Below are 23,609 nucleotides of genomic sequence, written 5' to 3'. Positions count from 1 at the left end.
GAAACCACCTGAGGCAGGTGGGTGGGCAAGGGAGAGGGGGTGGAGGATAAACTAACAAAGCAGCTGGTCTTTTCCTTGGGTCTCCCTCTGCTCTGTGCTGGCAGCACCTCCACTGACTGTGGCAGCTGGAAGCCAGCCCTCAAGAGCACCTGTGAAATGTAGCTGGTGAGGGTCCACCCTCCTAAGTTACAGAGCACAGAGCTAGAGGTGGAGATCAGATGGCCACAAGGCCCAGAGCCAGCACGGATAGACATCTTCCCCATGAATTTCCTTCACCCGGTTGGTTCCTTTTCAAAAGAAGGCCAAGACCTCACAGGCAGGTCTACTGAGCTTCTCACTGTGTAGATTTTATAGAGGGCAGTGAGCTACGATAAAACCCATCACCCCTTTGGGACTGGATATAGATGTCTTCATAGTTTTGAAAGATTTTTTACTCGATGGGTACACATTGGGATAGAAGTACTTCTCTGGTGGAGTTTTATCATTGCCAAAAAGGAGGTGGCCATTCTCCCATTGGCTGAGGATATTTAAATAGGAACTACCACTTAGACCTGACGCTGGTTGAGTTTAGAACACCAGAACTGACTTCAAGATTCTGCCAGAAATACATGGTTCGTGCACATAATCTCTGTCCAACATTGTAACATATTTCTCCACCATACAACCATGTTGGTTAGCCCTTCCATTTTGTATAGTAAGAAATAATAGGTACTGTTTTGAGTTAGGTAAAGCAAGGTTGTTAGGTTGATTCTCCTTGCCTTAAACAACGAAGGAAATCCTTTCTCCTTGTTTTTATATTACAGTTTTAGACAAAGCTTAGCTAAAGAAACACTGTTAGCATCTGCAAGGTATCCTACAGTTTTAAAGGACTTTCTTAAGCACTATCTCTTTTGTTTTTGCCATAACCCATTTTACAGGCATTGCCCAAAACTCTGGCAATAGCCATCCATCACTATGGCATGCTGTCTCTTTAATTCTGCCTTGTTCCATTTGGACTGTGCTCGTGTTTCTGAAATTCTGTTAAGTGGGGATTGAGTCTACGAGAGTGCAGAGATGGTCCTACTCATCATAGAAATTCAAAGGACATGCCCTCATGTGGGTTCTGAGGTCCTGCTTCCCCTCTCTCCCAAGCTAAGGGAATGGCTTACCTTGTATCTTTAGAATCAGGCAAACTGAAGGAAGCTTAAATGATGGGTTTCTGTATCACAGCCCTCAAATCAGCATGTGTACTGGTATGTTTACAAATAACATAATCCTCACCAAAAAGTCTGGAGGTCTTGATGTGAAATCTGTATGACTTCTTTAAATATACACGATCAGAAATAGTTACCGAAATGCAAGTTCCCTGACTTCTTACCAGAATACCGTGCTAACATCATGAGTCATTGTTCATGCTCGCCTACCAGGGTCCAAGACACAACATTAGAATAAGCTGTTATGGAAATGCATGCTTATTTATTATTTTCTTCATTTCTCGTTTTAAAAAGTTGAGCCTGGGAACCATAAAATACTGTTCTCCTTGAGAAGCAGGAAGCTCATGAAATAAAGAGTCATGCCCAGGGTTAAAAGGTCCAGCCTCACCTCAAAACCCATCATTAGAGCACCTGCTACTATATATTCAACAAGAGCAATGATGACAACAACAAAATCTGACATTGTGAGCAGACAGTAAGAGAAAGACCTTAGGGAAATAAATTCTGCTATATTCCTCTTGATATCATTTGGTGGTCAGAACTTTAAACAAGTATGAAGACTTGTGAAATGGGAAACAGAATAAAGGGCATATTAAGGGGCTGTTCTCCAACATGGGCTCCCCCAAACTCCCACTCCCACTAATGGGAACACTGCACACACAGTCACTCCATATCAGACCTCCTAAGCAGAGCTTTTTTTTTTTTTTTTTCTTGGAGATTTTTCTCATTTGGACTTTAATTAAGCTCCTGCCAGGCTTGCAAGCTTTTTAATTTTACCTTTCTTTCTTCTTCCTTTCTTTTTCCTCCTTAAATCAGCCTGCTTGCCAGGAAACTTTTTCTAAGCTGTCACAATTATAGTAAGTATACCCTAAGATACTAAATTTAGATGTACTAGTAGTAGCTTCTGGAAGCATCAATAGCAAAAGTTCCCTTACACGTCGAAAGATTTTTATTCATTCACTCATTCATTTACTGATTTTTACTTAAGTGTGTGTGTTCTGAATGCAAAAACAATAGAAAAGGAAGCTTCCTGGAGTGAGTGTCCAATGACTACTGGTTAGTATGTGATATAATTCAACCTCCCACAAAGTTACCAGTTTAGCCAAAGAAAGCTGCCATTATTTAATTGAATATGACACCATTCATAAGCAAACTGTAGCTATTTACTAGTACTGGGGGGTGATGGGTGAGGGAACCTCAAGAAGGTGATGTCCGAGCTGATGATTTAACACCTCTAGTGAAACGAAACAAAATCAAAGTCACTTAAGTTCTTTTTCAAGACCTCTTTGTACTCAAACTCCTTGAAACTCCAAAGGTAAGCACTGAGCTGCCAAAGGCCATCCCTTTAAAACAGATTCCAGAAGCTAATTTCATTTGAGGAGGGTTCATTGAAAACTGACCACTCTTAATAGGTTACCCTGTTCTTTTTTTTAAACCCAAAACCAAAAAAACAAAAAACAAAAAGCAAACAAACAAAACAAAACTCAGAAAATATTGCAGGGCCAGAAATAAAAATAAGCCATCAAAAACACAAAATAAAAATGAACCCTGGGGAGCGTTGGGGGGCATTATCATCTCCGCCATTGCTAGTCTTGTCATTCTTTGTTTCCTTAACAACTCCACGCCACTAGGTTCCTCCACCAAGCACTCCTGTCTGTGAGGGTACTTACTGATCGCTTCCACAAACCGCTCAAAGAAGCTGTAAGGGAAGAGCGGCTCAGGCAGCTCCCGGAAAAACATCTTCAGTGCTCCGGTGACAACGTGGATGTCCTCCCACTGGCTGTCGTCCAAATTCAGCTTCTCTTCTGGGAAAACACGAGGAGAAATGGAACAACTGGTTTTAATGAAACAATTACAAGACACTAATTATTATGTTAATGTTTGCCTACTATCATCAGCAACCGTTAACAGCCTTCTGCACCTAGAGGTTTGGTGCTGTGCGTGGGTTTTTTTTTTTTTTTTTCCTTTTTTCCGTAGGAAGGGAACATTTTCAATGGAATACCATCTGTAGGAATGCAGCTAACAAAAAAACAAGAGACACAAAGAGACAGTGCCATTGACACAGTATGTCAGATACATTTATTCCCATAATGCATCAGTATGAAAATTAGCATCACAGCTCAACATGATTCAAAGCTATTTGGTTTTGAGGCCGAGGGGCTAAGAGTTGCCAATGATGGCCGGCTCAAGGGACCGGCCTAAAGGCCTTGCTGAGCCAACAGGAGACATATGCTAAACATGGCAATAGAAAATGAGTTATTGCTTTACATGTGTTAGCCTTGCTATGTACAAGGGAATAATGGGTAACACTTTTTTTGCTTTTTTTGCTGAATATAAAGTCAGCAAGGAATAGAATACTGAGTGAGAAAGGATATTAATTCCTTCTTACTGCTTCAAAAATATCTTTTTTTTTTTTTTTTTTAGTTTTCATCTCAGCGAGGAAAATGTGCCCAGCAACAATATTAGACAGACCCCTGTTGGCCTACGGAGGCTATGCAAAGCTGTCAAAAATGATAACACACTAAAGACAAACCACAAGTGCTTACCAACTCCGCCTAGAAACAACAGACATGTTTGCTTGGGAAGCTTGACTGAGTTGAGACATTTAAATATTAAATAACATAAATGCCAAAATGAAGTTTTTAGAAGACATAAGGGGACGCTGGACAATTATTTTCTTCTCGTTTGCCCTTAAAAGGAAAGTCTCGAATCCTTCTCCCCCCAAAAGTGGATGTTGCTGGGTCTGAAAGGGACAGCTTTACATACTGCTAAAAGGAAGCGCGGCAGAAAATTGGGGCTGATCTGTAGTGTTTGTCTTTGTAAGCTTGCAACGTGAAAGAGATGTTAAATTCTGGGCCAACAACAACAACAACAACAAAACTAAAGCTAATCATTTTTAACAACCTGGGAGGGGGTGGTTAAGTGAAAAGCCTGGTATCCTGGCCAGAACTTAACAGGTATTCGGTCAACTGGAATTTTGTTTCTCTCCCGATGTCTTGGGTTCGCATTCGCGTGCCCCCTTGGTGCCAGTTTTATGAAGCAGAGGAAAATCTGCACCAAAAATGTGAGAAAAGCTGAGAATTGTCACTGTGGGGAATCTCGGCATGGGCTGCTTTGCTAATAGTGTTCATGTCCTTTTAAAATCTTAGCCGAAATCTTTATCAGATCTCTTTTTCTAAATGGACTATTATCTCCAGGGCTGGTGAGTGACTGCTCCTGTTCAATGAGGTGTTTGCAAAGAGAAGGAAGGAAGGTGGATCTGTTTCTTTCCAATGGGCTATTTTCTTCTTCCCTTTCAGTCTTCGTTCTTACCTCAGTCATACATGATAATATGATCCACAACAAAATCAGTGGAGGAGACCTTCTTTCTGCCCTGCAATCATCTTTGATTGATTGTATTTCAACAATTAGTCTTTTATTTGGCTACGTACTATTGAAATAGGCCGACAGCAACTTAGCAGGCCAGCTTTAAACAGTCAACTGTTAACAATAGCATCAAAAAGGGAGACCTGATGGGGTTTACTGTCACTTTAAAGAACGGGGTTTTCACATTGTTGAAATCTGTCAGATATTTTGAAATGTCCCTCTCACTATGGTGCCACACCCCCTGCGTGCCCTTATAATAAAATTGGTTTTACTCCTGATTAAATCATTTTCTCCCTACCCACTACCATACTTCTCATAATGGACCTGTGCGCTCTACAGCTGGTGTTCTTCCCATGGTACCAATTCTTACTTTATCTTTTAAGCACTTTGCTGCTAAGATCTCATGCAGAGTGCTTATGTTTTGTTAAGAGCTTCATTCTTAGAGAAATAGCTTAACACATGTTCTAAAAATGTTGTACAACTTATTGCTTAAAACACATTTAGAAAATGTATAAGTACTGTTGCTTTGGCACTGAACTTTAAGTGGAAACCTAAACACACACACACACACACACACACACACACGTGCTCTCACACACACAACTATCTTAACCAACTATTTATCAGAAAAGTCCAAGACAAAATGCCAATCTGGTGCACAGGTTCAAGATTGCCAAAGGAAAGTGTTCCGTAGATAAGAAAAAGAGAAAGGTTTTATCTGGAGCAAGAAAACAAGAACAAACAATTGCTTAACCATTGATATTTGTCCTCTCTGAATAAACATCAGTTAATTCAAGTGATTGTAAAAACGGGATAGTTCAATATATGTAAAAAAGAAAATTTGCCATCAATAAATACCATTTGATGATATCCACTTGAAATGACATATAATAAGAAGAATGGCTTGTGTTACTTAAGCCAGCATTCCTACTATGTGGTCTTCATTTAAAGAAAACAAAGCAAAACAATGTGTAGCCCTCTACAAGTAGCTTAAACAAATAGTATGACAAGCAGTTGGAAAGAATCTTTTGAAATATAAAATCTAATTTTTATATTAAGTTTTTTCCTAACCAACCAAGTTTAAGATTACTTGTAAGCCGGAGGGCTTTGAGGAGTATTTTCCAAGGCCATTGTGACTTATCTAAACATGCAGTTATGTTCATATACAAAATGAACTGACCATAATTGTATATTGGTTTTAATAGGTATCATTATAAACATATTTGTATTATTTGATAGACACTTTCTAACTAATCTGTTAGCAGTGGTGATGTCTTGTGCTTCTCTCTTTTTTCAATAGCATAGGATTTCTCAACAGTAAAGCACTATTAACATTTGGAATTAGATAATCCTTTGTTGTAGGAGCTGTGCTGTGTATACTGGGGTGTAGGAGCATCGCTGGTCCTGACCCACTAGATGCCAGTGGCACTTCCCAGTGGTGACAATAAAACAATCCCAGATAGTGTCAACCGTCTCCCGGTGACGCAAAGTTATCCCCAACTGAGAACCACTGTAACGAGCTGTAAGAATCTATAGAAGTTACCCAAAGAATATTGATTTTTGAACATTACCTGGGGTAGGTGAAGAAGTACAAAACTAGGTAACACACTGAGATTTCCTTGCTATGAACTTAAGAATTGGTCATTATAATGGACAAGATCAAAACCTTTTACAGAATAAGATCCAAGTGACCACATTCCAGGGTGCTTTGCAACAAAAACGGTCACCAACCGTAGTGCTTACTCAATACTTGGGACTTATGCTATACACTTTAGATTCATTATCCAAAGTAACGGTCCCAAGATGAGTGTGAGAACCATGTTATTGCTATCATCATCTCCATTTTACAGACAGGGAAAATGATGCATGGGTAGGTTAAGTAGCTCTTCCATCACTGACAAGGGATGAGTCCAGAGTAAGAAGCCAGCAAACTCATCCACCCCTCAAAAGCACTATGTTCACACTTGATCTTGGCTGGCAGAAGCTTAAAGGGAAGAGGTAAGTTAAGTGGTCATTGCAAGGGGTCATTGCAAGGGTAGACTATTACTTCAAGATAGAATTTTTACATTTTATCCCTAAATGTCTACTTGAGGCTATGCTTTTATCTGTAAACCAACTCTGATCTTTTGTAATTACTAATTCATAGGAGGAAGAGATTCTACTAGAAACAGATATAAAGCAAACTGGCAATAAAAAGGAACTGCATCAGGAAGGGGGCAGGGCACAGAGCAAGCTGCCATGTGAGGATGTGGTGAAGAGGACATATGATAGAGTAGGAAAGAGATTATACAGAACACCAGGCCTGGATTCACCACTAATTCACCATATATCTGTTTACTTTCTTAGAAATGAAGACAGGCAGAAGGATAGTTTTTGAAAACATCTAGAAAGCACAAGGAAACAAACATAGCCGATTCTACTATGACAAGAAAGGTCCATAAAGGCGAAAAAGGCAAAAAACATCAGGGATTTAGGCAATCAGCATCAACCATCCTGTTGTTTTAGGGGATTTACCTCAGTGTGATGTAGTGTGTGACATGACATCAATAGAGATGTGACATGCTGGAGTCCAATACTGGGAAGAAGCCTTGACTGAATCATGATATCTCACAATCCTTACTCTATTAATTGTGCTGATTTCTCCTGGTCCTCTAATTAGGTTTTCTTAAATTCACTTTGGTCATGGCTTTTGGCTTAAAGCACTTATACAGAACTGAAGATAGTACAAGCTCTAGAATCCAAACACTATGTGACTTTCATGGGATTGCCAAGACATATCTACATGTTGTACCTCAATAAGGCCATCTTGAAATGTCCTTTCTTGCAGGGTCTTTTGTGTATTTTATTTATTTTAAGAAAAAAAAAAACCCATCTATATCAAGCTACTTATATTTGAAAGAAAAAATAGATAAGAACTATTAGGGACAATCTTTCTTAAAATGGAGAATTGAAAGATGGACCTTTGGTAGTGACAGCAAATCCTGGTAATTTCCTCTGGAAAAGGGCATGTTTATTAGCTCAAATGCCACTTTCCTCATACATTGCTCTATAGATTGGTAGAACCAGAAGTTACAAAATCTGCTCTGATTTTAACTAAACTCACTGCACTGATTGAAATGTGACTGCAGATACCTTGAACTATCCAGAAGCAAGTAGTGATGTCAGAGTAGAATGGTACGTCTTTGTGTATTGAAGAGCAAGTGCGTGTTTACCTGGTAGTTTTTTCCAGGCCCTTTCTAAGCTTCTTTCCAACTTTCTTTTACTGTTGTAATAAAAAGGAGGAAAAGACACCCCAACTTTCCCCAGGATATGAGGAGAAGAGCTCAGATTTCATTAATATAGTGACAAGAACCTATTACATTGTAAAACTCTCATAAAGGATGTGGTATCTGCTTCCAGGGCAGATGACCATTTGGAAACCTTATCTGAAAGTCCCGCTGGGTACATGAAAGCCAGAGCCCACATGAAAGAGATGCCAGAGGGACTACTGATCTGAAAAAGAATAATACATTGGGCCATAAAATCAAACTGGAAGATTAGTTATTAAAGTGGATAAGACAAACTGTTTATTGATAAGGACATAGCTGATTTTTAGTTTAACACTTTTTTTAAAAGATTTTGTTTATTTATTTGACAGAGAAAGATCACAAGTAGGCAGAGAGGCAGGCAGAGAGATGGGGTGGGGGAAGGGGGGAAGCAGGCTCCATGCTGAACAAGGAGCCCAATACAGGGCTTGATCCCAGGACCCTGAGATCATGACCTGAGCTGAAGGCAGAGCCTTAACCCACTGAGCCACCCAGGCGCCCCTGATTTTTAGTTTAACACTTAAAAGGGTGGATCAAAAGGAAGTTGGTTGAATCATCTGACTAGCTCAACCTTTTCTGTTGTTTTGGCCCCTTAAAGTGACAGTTCAGTGTGATTTCCAGTATATTAGAGAGCTTCCAATTTCTCAAACACAGTGATATAAACCCTGTGTCAAAGTAACATCCTTCCATGCTGCACTCACTTCAGCCCCTTTCTAGAGCATCTTGGGGCTAACATGAGACTTTGATGAGGACATTATTTTAGATAACTTGACAAAATGGCCAGTTAATTTGTTAGTTCACTTGATTTGTATTACATAAACATAGAATACAGACAACATACTGGGGCTGTATTTTGTGCTTTTCAAAGCCACAACTGTTGAGGTTATTTTATATTCCTCAAAGGAGACGGTTCCACCAAGTGCTCAGAAATATTATTCAAGTAAATATAGACTAAGTTCTAGACATTTTACATCTTACGTCTGTTCCCTAGAATGAGACCCTGTTGACTTTGCAGACAAGCAAGAACAAACTCCAAGAATAAACCTATCACCCCAACAATGTGCAGTGTGACCTTTATGGGCTCACTTGTGTCACCCTCAATTCATACCTTGAAGTCCTTAACACCCAGTAACTTAGCATGTGACTGTATTTGGAGATGGGTGTTTTAAAGAGGCAATTAAGGTAAAGTGAAATCATATTGGGTGGGCCTTAATCCAATGTGACTGACATCCTTGTTCAAAGAGAAGATTAGGACATGTAATGAAGGGAAGACTGTGTGAAGAAACAGGAAAAAGACGGCCGGCCCTCTACAAGCCAAGCAGAGAGACCTCAAAGGAAAGCAACCCTGCCAACACCTTGATCCTGGACTTCTTGCTTTCCTAAATATAAGCAAATATTTTGTTGTTTGATCCCACCCAACTCCCCGTCTATGGAACTTTGTTCTGGCAGCCCTAAGAAATAAATATAATGGCCAAAAGTTTATGTTGGAAAAGATATCCTGTTCCTTGGGATCACATCTAAACATTTTCTTAACACATGAGGTATGCCACACTTAGGAAACATAAGAGAAATAGAAATATAATAGAAATGACAGAAAGCTATTAGGTTATTACAGATGAATTAAACAATTATCTAGATTCAGAGAACAGGTTTGAAGCTGGAATTAGTTGGATAGTAGCTTGTTTACTTAGACTCAACCCAACAATTTCAAATGATTTGCTCTAAGAATATGCAGGATGCTCTCTATCTTGGCCTCTAGACAAAGAATAAAATTATGATTGCCATTTTCTTACTCCTTCTTTTTTTCCAGCTACTACTTCTAAAGTGCACACATTTCATTGCTGTTAAAACCTCAGACACAAAATACTAGGGAATATTTAAAATGTTCCCAGGAAACACTCAATGCAAGCTAAATCAAATATCTATGGCCATGGTATCTATCAAAGAAGGAGGAAAATGGGTTTAAAAATGAAGCTTTGTATTCCAAAACCAAAGAGATTTGGTCCTTAAATTTATCATAGTAACTTCCAGGAAGCAATGAACAGGCCTACATTTAAAAATGGGTACTTTACTGTGAGAGAACGTAGTTGGATCTGGGTGGTTTTGCCACTTGACCTACAAAATATAGTTTTGTGTGGCCATCGTAAGAAGAGAGAGCGAGGAACAAAGGAAGTAACCAGAAACTCTCTGAGATACTAAAACTAAGAACAAAAAACAAGACAAAAAAGAACAAGCTTTCATTTCTTAATGGGATGTTTTAGCATGCCATGTTGGCTTGATTTTTATGTATTTTGTGTAGTGTATATTCCTTTGCAAGTCACTTAGGAAGCCCAAGGCATGTAAATAATGTCACAGGCTAATATAAAATATCTTTAGTTACTCACTTTGAAGGAAGCAGAACAGCCTTCTACTATATCCAGGCTAGTTACTGGGTCAGGAATGAGAATGTCTTATTTTAATTTTTCCTCAGATTTCATTTGAATGTAAATAATAACATAATAAACAGGTACAACTGAAACTTGTAAAGCAAGCACCACAGATGGAAAGTATAACAAATGTGTCATTGCTTTGTGCATCTTTAATTTATAATGGCGTACCATAAAACATCGCCCCTTCATCATAACTCCATGTATAATGCCACCTTACAAAATGATGTTATTGACATTATGCTTCTCTCCAGGTTTTTAGATATTTTTCATCTAGGGATCTGAGGAGAGGTAGCCCTGTTCGGAGTCTAACAACACCGTCACCACTCACAAAAATAAATTGACTTTATTTGTGAGGATCATACATTTAAAAAGAGGATATATTTCATGGTACCAATATATATTTCTTTAATTCCTTTCATACTCAGAGCTTCCAACACTGCTCTTATTTCCATTCAGTCAAAGGCTTTTTGTGCTCTGCAGACACCATACACAATGGTTCATTTTATTTGACCGTCTTCACCAAACAGATTCTGAATTTGTTTGAATTCCATGGATGATTTCATACGTTACATATTCCAAAGGGTAGAGAATCCGTAGGATTACATTTCAACAAAGTCATTTTGAAGTTTCCTTCGTTATCGGCTCTAAATTTCAACACCACTGCTATTTGTTCCCTCAAAGTTATATTACATTTGTAAATATCAAGCAGGAAGTCAGGTCAAAAGATATCTCATAATGATATCTAGGAAATAAATACAATTCAATTCTATAAATGCCCACCTACAGATGACATTTCTATTGTAGGTATATGCACATGCGTCCATCTTATTTAAAGTGCTGGCTTCCTCACTGTCCAATGAGAACTGTCAGCTCTCCCTCCTAATTTTGTGTGAATTAAGTGAAGTAATGGATGTAAACGATTTAGTATAGGCTTGTTATAATGTTATTAGAAAATTTATTTGGACATTATCTTCTTGGTCGGCCAGACTTCGGCAAATGTTCCTAGAATCTAATATAATTTCTAGCTTTTATTATTCCCTTTACTACATGGTTGGTGTTTGTGGGGTTAGAAATTGTATCATTTAGCAGCAAGGACTGGGCTCTTTCCTGGTTTAGAAGTCTCCCGTCTGGAAATATTTCATCAGGAAAATAGAAATAAAAGGTAAAAAATTGGTAGACTAAGATGGTGCTACTCTCATTCATCAAAACTTTTTTATTCCTAGATATCAGTTAAAGATAACAAAAATGAAGAGAATGTTTTGGCAATCATTGAAGATCATTTTTCCCCTAAATTATCTTGATTAATTGATTCATGGAAGTAGTTAAATAAATTTTCTATTTCGTATCACAAGAGCTGCCAGAATTCTTCAAAGGCATATGAAATCAGAATTGGGAGATCTGTAAGTTTTACAACTGTTTGCATAAACATAGACAGAATAGCTAGAGCTCCATGCATTAGTTTCTTTGTGAAACCATTGACTAACACGATCTTCTTAATTCTGTATCTGTGCAATATTTTTAGTCCAGATGAGTGATATAGATTTTTTTCATGAATCTATTATCTATAACTGGTTATTTTGTTTTTGTAAATGAAAAACTTTAGAGATTTTTTTTTCCCCCACCTCAAAGGAGAGTCTGCTTGTCTGGCTCCTCCAAGGTCCTCCAGCTTTCAAAGATATGGACCATAAAATCACCCTTTCGTCCCTTTCTTCCATAACTTTGGAGAATCATAATTCATCCAAATAATTCACAATGTGGGCTGTTTTTATGACAAAGGAGCTATAAAAGTAGTTGATAAAAATTGTCAAATCACCTGATAACATACTTGAAAACCTATATTGTTTAACACGAAGAGTGTGGTGCTTTAAATTGTAATTTAAATTTTTTTTTCTATTTTATTTTGAAAATGAAAATGTATTCATACAATTTAAGATTTAAAATACATACTGCAGAAGTCTCTTTCTAGTCTATCCCTAGCTAGCCAGTTCACCTTCCCTAGAGAAAACCCATATTATCAATTTCCTATGTATCCTTTTAAAGCCATTCTGTATACTCAAGCAATATTACCCTCCACCACCACTTAAAACATAAACAGCGATATAATCTATGTACTGTTCTGCATCTTGATTCTCTTCCCTTGACAATATATCACAGATATTATTCAAAATCAGGACATAAAGAGCTTCCTTGTTCTTTTTTAAAAAGCTGCATATTTAATTTTATGGATGTACAGTAATTTACTTAATCAGTTTTCAATTGTCAAATATTTTGCATAGTACTAGTGTAAGTTATCATGTTCTTAGACCATTTATATCTAAGTATAAGTATGTACTATGTGAACAGAACAAATTCTTAGACCTGGAGTTTCTAGATAAAACATTGTGTTTATATCTAAAATACTGAAAGACCTTGCCAAATTGCCCTCATACCTAATGCACCAATTATGTTACCATCACAATATTTGAAGACTATGATTCATTGGGAATATGTATTCATTATTGCCTATCACTCTTCTCAGATGTCTGTAAATTGTGCCTTTAATAGTATAGCTGAAAAAAATACTAAATAAAGAATAAAATGAGGAGAAGCATAGAGACTTAAACTAAAAATACACATAAAAACCTTGGTTAATGAAGTGAAAAAGTTTGAATCTTTAAATGACAATAACTGGTAAACCATTGATATTTAATAAACGTATAACAACAATAACAATAAATAAGAAAATAAGCCCCAATAACAATAACTATTTTCTGTAAGATGAAATCAGAGAAGGAGACAAACCATAAGACACTCTTAATCATAAGAAACAAACTGAAGTTCAGTGGAGGGGAGGGGAGCAGGAGGATGGGGTAACTGGGTGATGGACATTAAAGAGGGCCCATGATGTAATGAGCACTGGGTATTACATAAGACTGATAAATCACTGAACTCTACCTCTGAAACTAATAATACACTGTATGTTAATTAATTGAATTTAAATTAAAAAATAGTAAAAAAAAAAAAAACAACAGTAACCATTTTCTGATGAAATAAGATAAGAAGAAACAGAAAGAAAAGTTAAATAAAAAAAATGGGTGGGTATGCCAAAAATAAATGAATGAATTCTACCATTTATGTCAATTTCAGCAATTAGTAGTATACAGTTAAACAAATTAAGTATTGATCAAGTTAATTAACATATTCATTCATTAAAACAATTTATGAGACACCTACTATATGTCAATGCTGTGTTAAATGCAAGAAATGTATGAAGAAAGGCAATTCTAAGGACAGAATGAGGATTGCAAGATGTTTCAAAAATGGTATAAAAAAATCTCTTGAAGTCCTGACAATTCTTGAGTTCTCCTTAACATCATTGCTAAGATTGTGATATTTTTAGGGAAGAAGCTAACTCTTATAACTTTCTCTTTGTTTCAATACAAAGAAATGCTCAATTAGTTGCTTCATAAGTACCTCTTTAATAAAGATCATGATGATGATGATGATGATGATGATGATGATGATAGCTATGTAACCCTCTTAAGTCTAAGGGTTTTCTGCAGTTCTTCTTGTTGAAAGATAGGAAGACATCATTTGCTATGATCTCAGGTGACCTGTTAGTACTGAGACACGTTTCCAAGCAAGTAGCCCAGGAAGTTCTGGCCTATAGGAAATTCTCTTTTTAGAAAAGAGAATAGAGATGCACGTGGGTTAACCTCAGCATACACCTTCCCTCATTAGACAGCACACAAAAGTTAGTGGAGGAAGCTGGAGTGATGGATATAGGAAGACGAAGTCTTCTGTGATGAGGTACTCTGCCCCTTGCTTCTCTTCCAGTCAACACTAAGCAAATCTGGCACTAACTCTCGGGTCTCTGCCTCTGTTTCCTGATGTTACTTAAATACCTATACTGCTAATCTTGACTATGGCCTACATTTGGCTTCATTTCAGATCCTGCTTCCTATGTTTCTAATCCTCCCTGATAATCCTGTCCCTCCTTGGCACACCCTAAATAATTTAACTCTACTGGTTTAACCCAAAAGTTTCTTTGGTATCCCTCCTCCAAACAAGTTTGTTCATATTAATCTTTGTATCCCAAGTGCTTAGCCTGGTGTCTCATGCCTGGTGAGCTCCCTTTTACTATTTATGGATAAAATTGTCCGATTTTAACCACCTTTGATAGTAGAGGTTATTTAATGGCATAGCAATAATGGTGATAACAGCAGGTCTGCATACACACACATATGCAGCACAATTTTGTGTTCTCTTTGTTTGTTTTCCTCTTTCAAAACACTTAGTACTAAAGATACGAGTAGGTTGTTCAGTCACTCATTCATTCATTTATCAAATATTCATTGAACTCCCATTTTCTCCTGGACGTGTTGTAGCTGCTGGGATGAAACAATACATAATGAAGACCTGGTTCCTAAGCTTGAAGATCTTGCAGTATATAGGGGAAAAATTACAATAAAACATGGAAAATGTTATTATATAACTTAGTGTGGATGGCTATGGAACATAGAAGATGCATGTCTAGTGTCTTCTGGAAGGTGGTCAAAGGAGGTTTCCCAGATGAGGAGTCACATGGCAATTACCTCAGTTTATGAGCAGCCATGTGGACAATGGCCGGGTAGAGGATGAGGGAGAGGGCGGAAGAGGGATATAGAGAACAAGAGAAGTAACAGTCATGCCAACATCTGAGGAACACGCATTTGTGGAACTACAAGTTGCTGGAGGGCACGGATGTATAGGTTCCTTGTCTCAGATGGCTGAGGATGAAAAGGAAGACACAGGTCAGAGGAAGTGGACCTTACAGTTGAAGTGGGCTGGATGACAGCAGCAGGACAGTGACATTCTAGCGAGGTGCTCTGGCAGGAATGAGTGGAATGGATCAGAGTGAGTGAACGCAAGAGAGGCGGTGTGTCCAAGAGGCACCGGAGCAAGGAGCTCAGTTAAGAGGCTCTGTTGTGTTAAAATACAGCATATTCATTGTGGAAAAATTATTTAAAAGGAAGCAAGGAAATAAGAGACCCTCAGGTGCATTGATGAAGTTGTTACATAGGAGAGAAAGAAGTCTAGAAAACTGATGGTTAGGCATTAAAGTTCACAGACCAATTATTGTGTATCACATTTATCATAGGTTCAGGGAAGTCAAAATATTCTATTTTCCTAAAGTTTAGAAAGACCTGCTGGTAGTTGGAAATGCAAATCTATTTGGATTATCTGACCAGAGATAAGACTTCAATGGTGTTTCAATATCATGCACTACTTTACTGACTCTACAAAAGGGAATTACAATTAATTGGATTATGCTGGTCTCCACACGCTGATTGTTAGAAAAGAAAGTATGAAAGTGTAACTATTGCTCACAGGTCATATCTATCATCAACCAGGGGATTTGCTTTTTTACTTACCAATAAGATTAATTTCTTCTTTACAATCTTTCAATTTGAAGTCATTTTAATTATAGAGTTTAGAAAATTCAAAGGAAAAAGCAAACCTACTTTCAAAGTATTATTAATAATTGGCTTCATTTTTTTTCACCTTTATGATGGGGGAAAAAGAAATGATGGCTTGTTTATTGTTTTCTAGAAGATTTCACTTACTTAAGATCCCTTTGTAAACTTCCTCAATTTTGATTTAATTGAAAAGTATTTTATACTGCATACCTGTAAAGTGTTAAGCCCAAGGCTATGTTTCTGGGATACACAAAGATGTGGTCTCTATTTTCAGGGAGCTTAATGTCTAAAAAAGGACTTAGGTCTGCGAACCCCAAACATTATATGGCTAAGTGAAGTGTTAGATTAAAGAGATAAACTACTAGGTAACATAATACAGTTGAGCATTTCCCTGGCCCTATTGTGAGTGCTTCACATGTATTAATTCATTTTATCCTCACACCAACATATGCTATAGGAACTATTATTAGTTCAATTTTAGTGGCTGGAAAGTGAAGGTCCAGAGATTAAACAACTTGGCCAAGTTCACTCACGTATTTAGCTAGAGTCCAGTCCATCTGACTATGAGCCTGAAACCTCAGTCACTCTGTCATCACAGAATATGGACTAGTTCATTCTGACTGAGGTGGCAGGGGGGATTTCTCCCAGCAAGGGAGCCATAGAATGTTGATGACCGAGGTGGGGGGAGAAAGCATGTTGTAGGCAAGGGTTCTACAAGTGTGATCCCAGGACTAGCCATTTCAGTATCACATTGGACATTATTAGAAATGCAAATTACCACATTACACCCCAGACTTACTGAATCAGAATTTCTGGAGTGCAGCTGGCTATCTGTGATTTAACAAGTCTTTCAGGTGATTCTGATGCATGCTAATGTCTCAGAGCCTATGTTCTAGCAAACAGAGACGATATGGATAAAAGTTTGATTATTGGCAAGCAGCCTCTTGATGGGTAGTGCAAAGGTGGGTTTTGAAATGTGAGAAATCAGCTTGGAAGTTGGTGGAATTCCTTAACTGCCAGGCTGAGAGATTAACTGTTTAAACGTTCTCCCCTAGTCAAGAGAGAACCGCCAAAATTTGAATGGAGAATCATTCGGAGGATAGTTTATGGAGATTAGTCTTTTGGGAATATAATGATGCATTTGAGAGGTGAGAAAGTAGGAAGATGCAAATAAGTTATGAAGCTGTTGTAGTAGTCTGAGGCGTCAGGAAGGCCAGAACTAAGTGGTGTTTGTAGAAATGAAAAAAGAGGCTATGTGACACCTTGAAATTTAATAAAGTAGTGGCAATAAAAGGAAGAGAATCAAGTACAACTCTTATTTCTAGCTAAAAGGATGTTGATGTGCTGATGCAGTTGTCTTATGTCAGACACCTGAGAAAGAGTAGCTAGGTTTTTTTTCATTCATTCAGTTTGTTCTTGGCAATAAGATGCCAGGGAGTTTGGTTTGGGTATGCTCTTGACATTTTCATGTGACACTGTCCAGTAGACATTTGAATATTTGACTACGAGCTTAGTAAAGGGAGAGAAAAATTGGATAGGTCAATTTGAGAATTAACCAATAGAAGTAAAAGTTTAATAATAATAACAATGATGACAAAAGCCATGAACCTAGCGCTTGCCATGTGCTAATCACTGTGACAGGTGGTTTGGTTTGCTTTGTTTTTTTAAGATTTTATTTGAGACAGAGACTGACAGGAGAGAGAATGAAGGGGGAAGGGGGAGCAGGGAGCCTGATGTGGGGAGAGGGGAGCCTAAGACAGGGAGAGGGGAGCCTGAGCTGGGCTCAGTGCTGGGACTCCAGGGTCATGACCTGAGCCGAAGGCGGAGGCTCAGGGTACCTGAGCCACCCAGGTGTCCCACAACAGATAGTTTGAACACATGATCTTACTTACCTTCCATAGCAACAAAGCAAAGAAGTATTATCCATACTTAACATGTAAAGATCTAAGGACCAGAGAATTTAAATAATTTGCTCAAGTTCCACAGGAAGTTAATGCCATAGCTGCTTCTAACACTGTTGCCGCAGTCACAAACTATTTTGCTAGACTACCTAAAATAATAAGGGAGGAAAATGGTCATAGAGAAATAGAAAGAGCAAGAAGTGAAGAGTGCCATTCAAATTTATGTCCTGGAAGTGAGAATATAATTATTTTTACACAAGGGTATAAACAAACAGCTCCACACTATGATATGAAATAAATATCCAACCAACAACATGGATTCCGGTGTTAAGGGTTGATCCCCAATGATCAGCATCTATACAAATCAGCACATTTGACAACGCAAATTCTACTGCAGTCACAAAGTCATACTTTGTGATTCAGGTTACCTCTGCTGAAGAACACCTATCAATGCAAACCCAATGCTCTTTGATGTGTTACTGGTTAATAACAAAGACTATGGCATAAACTTTAGAGGGCAAAATTCATGTAAAGTTGAGAGGAATGAAACACATGGAATGATAGGTGTTTTCCACGTTCTGTAGTTGTATCTCTACAAACAACAAGTCAATAGTTTGTGATCATATTGGAAACTTGTTTGGTCAAGTACAGATAAACTGTCAGATTTATAACTCTCCATCTTAGTCTAAAATATTTCGGAGAACAGTACTAAATGAGGAATGTTGGTTAAAGACATAAGATGGTTTTAGGAAGTTTATCTTCTGAAAATCTAGGTTACATTTCCTTTAATGAACAGAGCTATTTTTAGTGATAAAACAGCCATACGTTAATTTGAATGTGTGATAAGGCTCTTGAATAAATTTCCACAATACATATAATTTGCAGATTGTATTTATATACTGAACACACCTTTGTCATGTATTTTAAAGACTAGGATTTCTTGGGGCTCCTGGGTGGCTCAGTCAAACATTCAACTCTTGATTTAGGCTTAGGTCACAGTCTCAGGGTCCTGAGATGGAGACCCTAGTTGGGCTCTTTGCTCAGTGGGGAGTCTGCTTGAGATTCTCTCCTTCTCTCTCTCCCCTTCCCCCTGCTTGCACACCCTGTCTCTCTAAAATAAATTTTAAAAATCTTTAAAAAAAAATACTAAGATTTCTTTTTCCATTCATTCAAGGATTCTATAATACAGCACTTAATCTTAACTTTTCACTTCACTAAGACCTCGATGATCTGTTTCCCTTAAACTGGTGTACTTGCTATTCTCAAGTAAGAATTGCACACTATAACCTCTCCACTTTGGTTCTTGCTCCTTCTTGACCAACTTTAAAACTGATTCCTTCCTTCTACCCCATCCTACCCATTCTTTAAAGCCCAAAGAAAGCCTTCACATCTCCAGAAATCTTGCCTAGAGCCATCCAGTTTTCCTTGATCTCACTCTGCTTTGAAAAGCTGAGTATTTATTGCCTCTAACTCTATTTTGGGGATTAAGCATTGACAATCACAGCATTCTCGCACTGTGTCCTCCTGCCCTCTGCTCTCTTGCAGATACCTCCTATTCGCCCAATCTAGTTGGAAACCTTTTGGCAAGGGGACCTTGGCGATGAATGCATACAGGTCAGATCCTGGGTACTAAACAAGATAGTGAAGACTGGAGAACAGATGGGGACGGAGGGGAGGGAGGAGAAAATAATAAGCAGATCAATCCAATCTAATGGATCTAATGGTCCGTCACTTGAAACATGGAAGTCCTACTGCCCAGAGAAATATTTCAGAATCTCTAAATAGTATAACTTGGTTTTGTAGAAACTTTATGGGTGGGGACAAAATCTTTTGTGTAAGGACATCTCTAACATCCTTAATCCCATAAAGAAACACATGTACATGCACTTATTTCAATGTATAATTATTGACATAAACACAGCTGCTCTCTATGTTAAAGGAACATTAAGCTCACAAAAGCATGGAAATTCCTACTTAGAGTGCCTACTCCATCTTTAACATGCCTTGTTGTGCCCAGATGCTACATGTATTTTTGTACCATTTAAAAGGTTGATGTACAAAAGCAAAAAGGTGGTAGAAAAACTAACTGGAGAAAGAACCAAGCCATACAGAATTGTCCTATTCTTACATTTTATTATGCTCTAATCTCCATAATGCCTAGGCACAATAAAACAAATTAAGAATTAAAGAAGAGATAATTTGTGGATTTTTGGATTTGGGGGCAGGAAAGCTATACATGTGAAGATACACAAGACATGTAAAGCCAAAACAGAAGAATACTGAAATTGTGTAGTTTATGTTAAACTTAAAATAAATAGAGATTTACACTTCCTTTTAGATCCAGAAATACACAAAAAGTTGCAAGGCAGCCCACAACAAAGCAATTGACAAGAAAGATAGCATCTGCTTTTCTGTCTATTCAAGCTGAAGTTTTTTCATTCTAAATGCAAGCAATGCTTCCCAAGTTAACATAATTAACTCATGACAATCCTGAAACATCATAATATAAGATACAGATGGAAATTCAAAGCTTTAAAAATGTCAGCTAACTGCATCAGGATTATCCCTTTTTTTAAAGTGAACGAACCATAATGCTAATTAAAACAGGTGTTTTTATTTCAAACCCCTTTGCATGTTATGAAATTACAACCAGGGTTATTTATTTATTAGTCGGCTGTGAAACATACATCTTAGAAAAAGGGGATCTGTGAAAACAACAAAGTAAAAAGATAAAAAGGATGACACTCAGCATTGCTTTCTGACACAATAGAGGACCAGTCCTTCAATTAGTTAGTAATTTCTGTGTGACTACTTGACAGAATTTACTAATTGTTCATCTTCCACTAACTATTGCTTTACATAATTAATTATATTCAAATAAAAACAACAAAGACATGTGGGCCAGTTGCCCTTTTGAGAATTTTTTTTTCACAAACTGGTTCTGCTTACTGACAATATTTCCAGTATGAAAAGATATTAATCTCACATTGAAGTCTTAGCACACTCTTTCACCTTGCTCACAGAACGTGAACCCAGTCCCCCCAACCCTCTACCACCAAGGACATGACAACAAAAAACCCCCTAAAGCTACAGACTGCTTTGCACAAATTTATCCTTGAAGCAATTCCTAACAGCCGAAGTCCTTTGAGTTGGGATCTTTCATATTAATTTGGCATTGCATAAAATCCAGAGTAACCCGTCCAGAGGTCAAGCATCATTCATCATTAGTTGAAGTGACATTTTCAACCCTTCATACTGCAGCTGCTAAGTTGGGGGGAAAAGGTATTCTTTGGGAGGAAAAAAACAAGACACAGAACACAATCCTTGCTCTATCCACAGAAGAGAAAACAAGGTGCCTCTATGTCAGCATGATAATATGCTTAAATTTGGTGATGTCATTTTTCCCTAACCCCAGAGTCACTAAGCACATGGCAGCTGCATTCCTCCACTTAGGAGTTCTAGTGGAGATCAGTATTAACCATTTTAGATGTAAATGAAGTCCTTTAGTGGGGTGGAGAACATAGCTTTGTGAGTTGAAATGATGATTTATATCCGAATCCTATCTTGTTTTTGAGAGATTGCAACTTGTTAACAAGGCTGTCCTTGTTCCTGTGGCATCCTCTGTGCATAAAAAATTCTGGGAAGCTGAGTGTGATCACTTTTGAAATTGCAAAACAGCATTCCAGGGCTGTGCAGCGAAAGCACTGGCCAAATTAAGACCTATGAAGCTTTGTAGTTCACAGTGAAAGATCACTCTCTTTCTTTCTTCTGTGGGATGCCTTCCTTTCTCTGAAACATTAAGGTCCAGACAGGAAACGGGAGTAATTAAAATGAAAAAGCAATCAGAAAAAAATAGATAGCTGCTATTTAACTGACGTAATTCACAGGGCTTTTGATAACGCATACATGTTTGCAAAATTATGAGACATCTTGTGGTTCTAAAATATCAGAATATCTGCTCCAGGAAGCAAAGTTCCTCTGGCAAATATTCCCAGTCCAAAGACAAGTATTATGAAAAATACCAATAAAAGAAGTAAAATCTGGAGGTTTCTGTTAAGGCTCTGGTGATTCTTTGACTCTGCCCCTCATGGTAGAATTTTGAAAACACAGTAGAATTAAAAAAAAAAAAAAAAAAGACATAGTAGAATTTTGGTGTTAATTCTCTTCCCCAGTTAGAGGAGTGTGACTGAAAGATATCTGTAGTAATTGCTTATATGGGTAAGAAAACCATTTTCCAAATGTTGCAAAAATCAAAACTAAAAATGACTGACATTTCAGTGGGGAGAAGTAATTGCAAGGAATCCTCCACATTGATGGCTTATATTTGAATTATGTATGTAGTTATAATTCTGTTGCATTATGTCAAAATTCGTATAATTTAGTATTTTGGGTGGCTCAGTTGGTTAAGCAGCTGCCTTCGGCTCAGGTCATGATCCCAGCGTCCTGGGATCGAGTCCCACATCGGGCTCCTTGCTCAGCGGGGAGCCTGCTTCTCCCTCTGCCTCTGCCTGCCATTCTGTCTGCCTGTGCTCGCTCTCTCCCCCTCTCTCTCTGATAAATAAATAAAATCTTAAAAAAAAAAAAAAAAAGTATTTTCATCTGAAATAACTTTCCTACTATTATTTAACCTTCTCATCCACTATGTTTGGCCAAGATCACACCTGTTCAAAAGAGGCGAGTGGAGTAAATAATGGCGTATGAATGAGGCAGGTGAGATCATAGGTCCTTTGGATCCTTACACATGTGGTCAGAGCCGGCAGTGGTCCAATTTTTAGACTTGACCCTGAGGGAAATGTACACCTTTTACTTACATCAAAACCATATGGGATTTCTGGCATTAAAAACTTCTTTACAACGTAGGCTTTAAGTTTGGATATGGATGTCTTAAACACAAGCTAAGCAAAAGTAGAGGCTGTCCCTACACAGTGGTTCAAGAACTTTGCAAATTCTAAATACTTTTCCCATTTCACTGTTAATTAATTACCTGATACGGGCTAATCTGAGTAGCACACAAAGATCGAACTGGGTGCTAAAGAGGTAATTATCTTGATAGTTTAAGAAATTATTTTTACTAAGCCAACTGAAGCAAAATATAATAAGAATTGTGTTTATATTGTGCATGACAGATAAAACACTCTCACAATCAGTATCTCATTTAATAATCACAACAATCTAGGAAAAAGTTATTAGCTGGCATTCCTTGCATTTTAGAGGACAGTCAATGGAAGTTCAGTGAGATAATGACACGAACCTTATAAATAGGGGCACCAGAATTTGAACCAAATCTGAGTCAAACACCCGTTTTCTTGCACCATTATAGCATCATTGCTGCTATTTTTTTTTTATAGCATCATTGCTGCTATTTAAATCAGCTTCCCATTTTAATTGTCATGCTGTATCTAGGTTGAATTATAAAGGAAGCATCCAGGGATAAAAATAGTAACATCATTCAAATTCAAAGCACAAGTATTTTGAAAGACACTGTTGAATGATTTTAAGGTAGGTCTCAGTAACCTTCCTGAAGTCCATCAGTTTCAGCGTCCTGACATTAAATGCCCTGAATCTGCCTCATAGCAGTACAAGATGGCATAACTGTTATTTTGGGATCATTTATCGTTTTCTTCCTCAGGAACAGCCGTATTTCCAACCCTCGATTCCAAACACCTTAACACTTCTTAGAGTGCCCGGTTTCTGTGCAGTCGGGGAAGTTTTATATTCTTCCCTCAGGACTTCTTCTTTACCTGGATGTACAGCTGAAAATGCAAATTAGATGCCAGTCCTACTGGAAGAGAATGCCAAATGGAAAATGCTTTTCACGGGAGAGCCCAGGGATGGAGCGAAGGTGAAAAGAGCAGCAAGGAGCCAGGTCAGAACTCCTACTCCAGATCATGGCTCTGTTTCTTAATCTCTTAGTTTCGGTTGCTGGATTGTTATGAGCATTTATTAAAGAAAATGTATCCAGAAACCACCTACAAAA

General features: G+C 37.8%; 1 protein-coding gene across 1 annotated transcript in view; it reads right to left on the bottom strand.

Annotated features, from left to right (window-relative positions):
• Positions 1 to 23,609, bottom strand: part of ARHGAP15 (Rho GTPase activating protein 15) — a 602,381-nt gene that overhangs the window by 124,370 nt on the left and 454,402 nt on the right. The window contains exon 12 of the mRNA XM_082689352.1: positions 2,864 to 2,998. Within this exon, the coding sequence (XP_082545478.1) occupies positions 2,864 to 2,998 (135 nt within the window). The remainder of the gene's footprint in view (positions 1 to 2,863; positions 2,999 to 23,609) is intronic.

Source organism: Mustela nivalis (assembly GCF_964662115.1).
Source record: "Mustela nivalis genome assembly, chromosome: 11".
NCBI classification, from domain to species: Eukaryota; Metazoa; Chordata; class Mammalia; order Carnivora; family Mustelidae; genus Mustela; species Mustela nivalis.
This window is presented reverse-complemented; position numbering and strand designations above follow the sequence as displayed.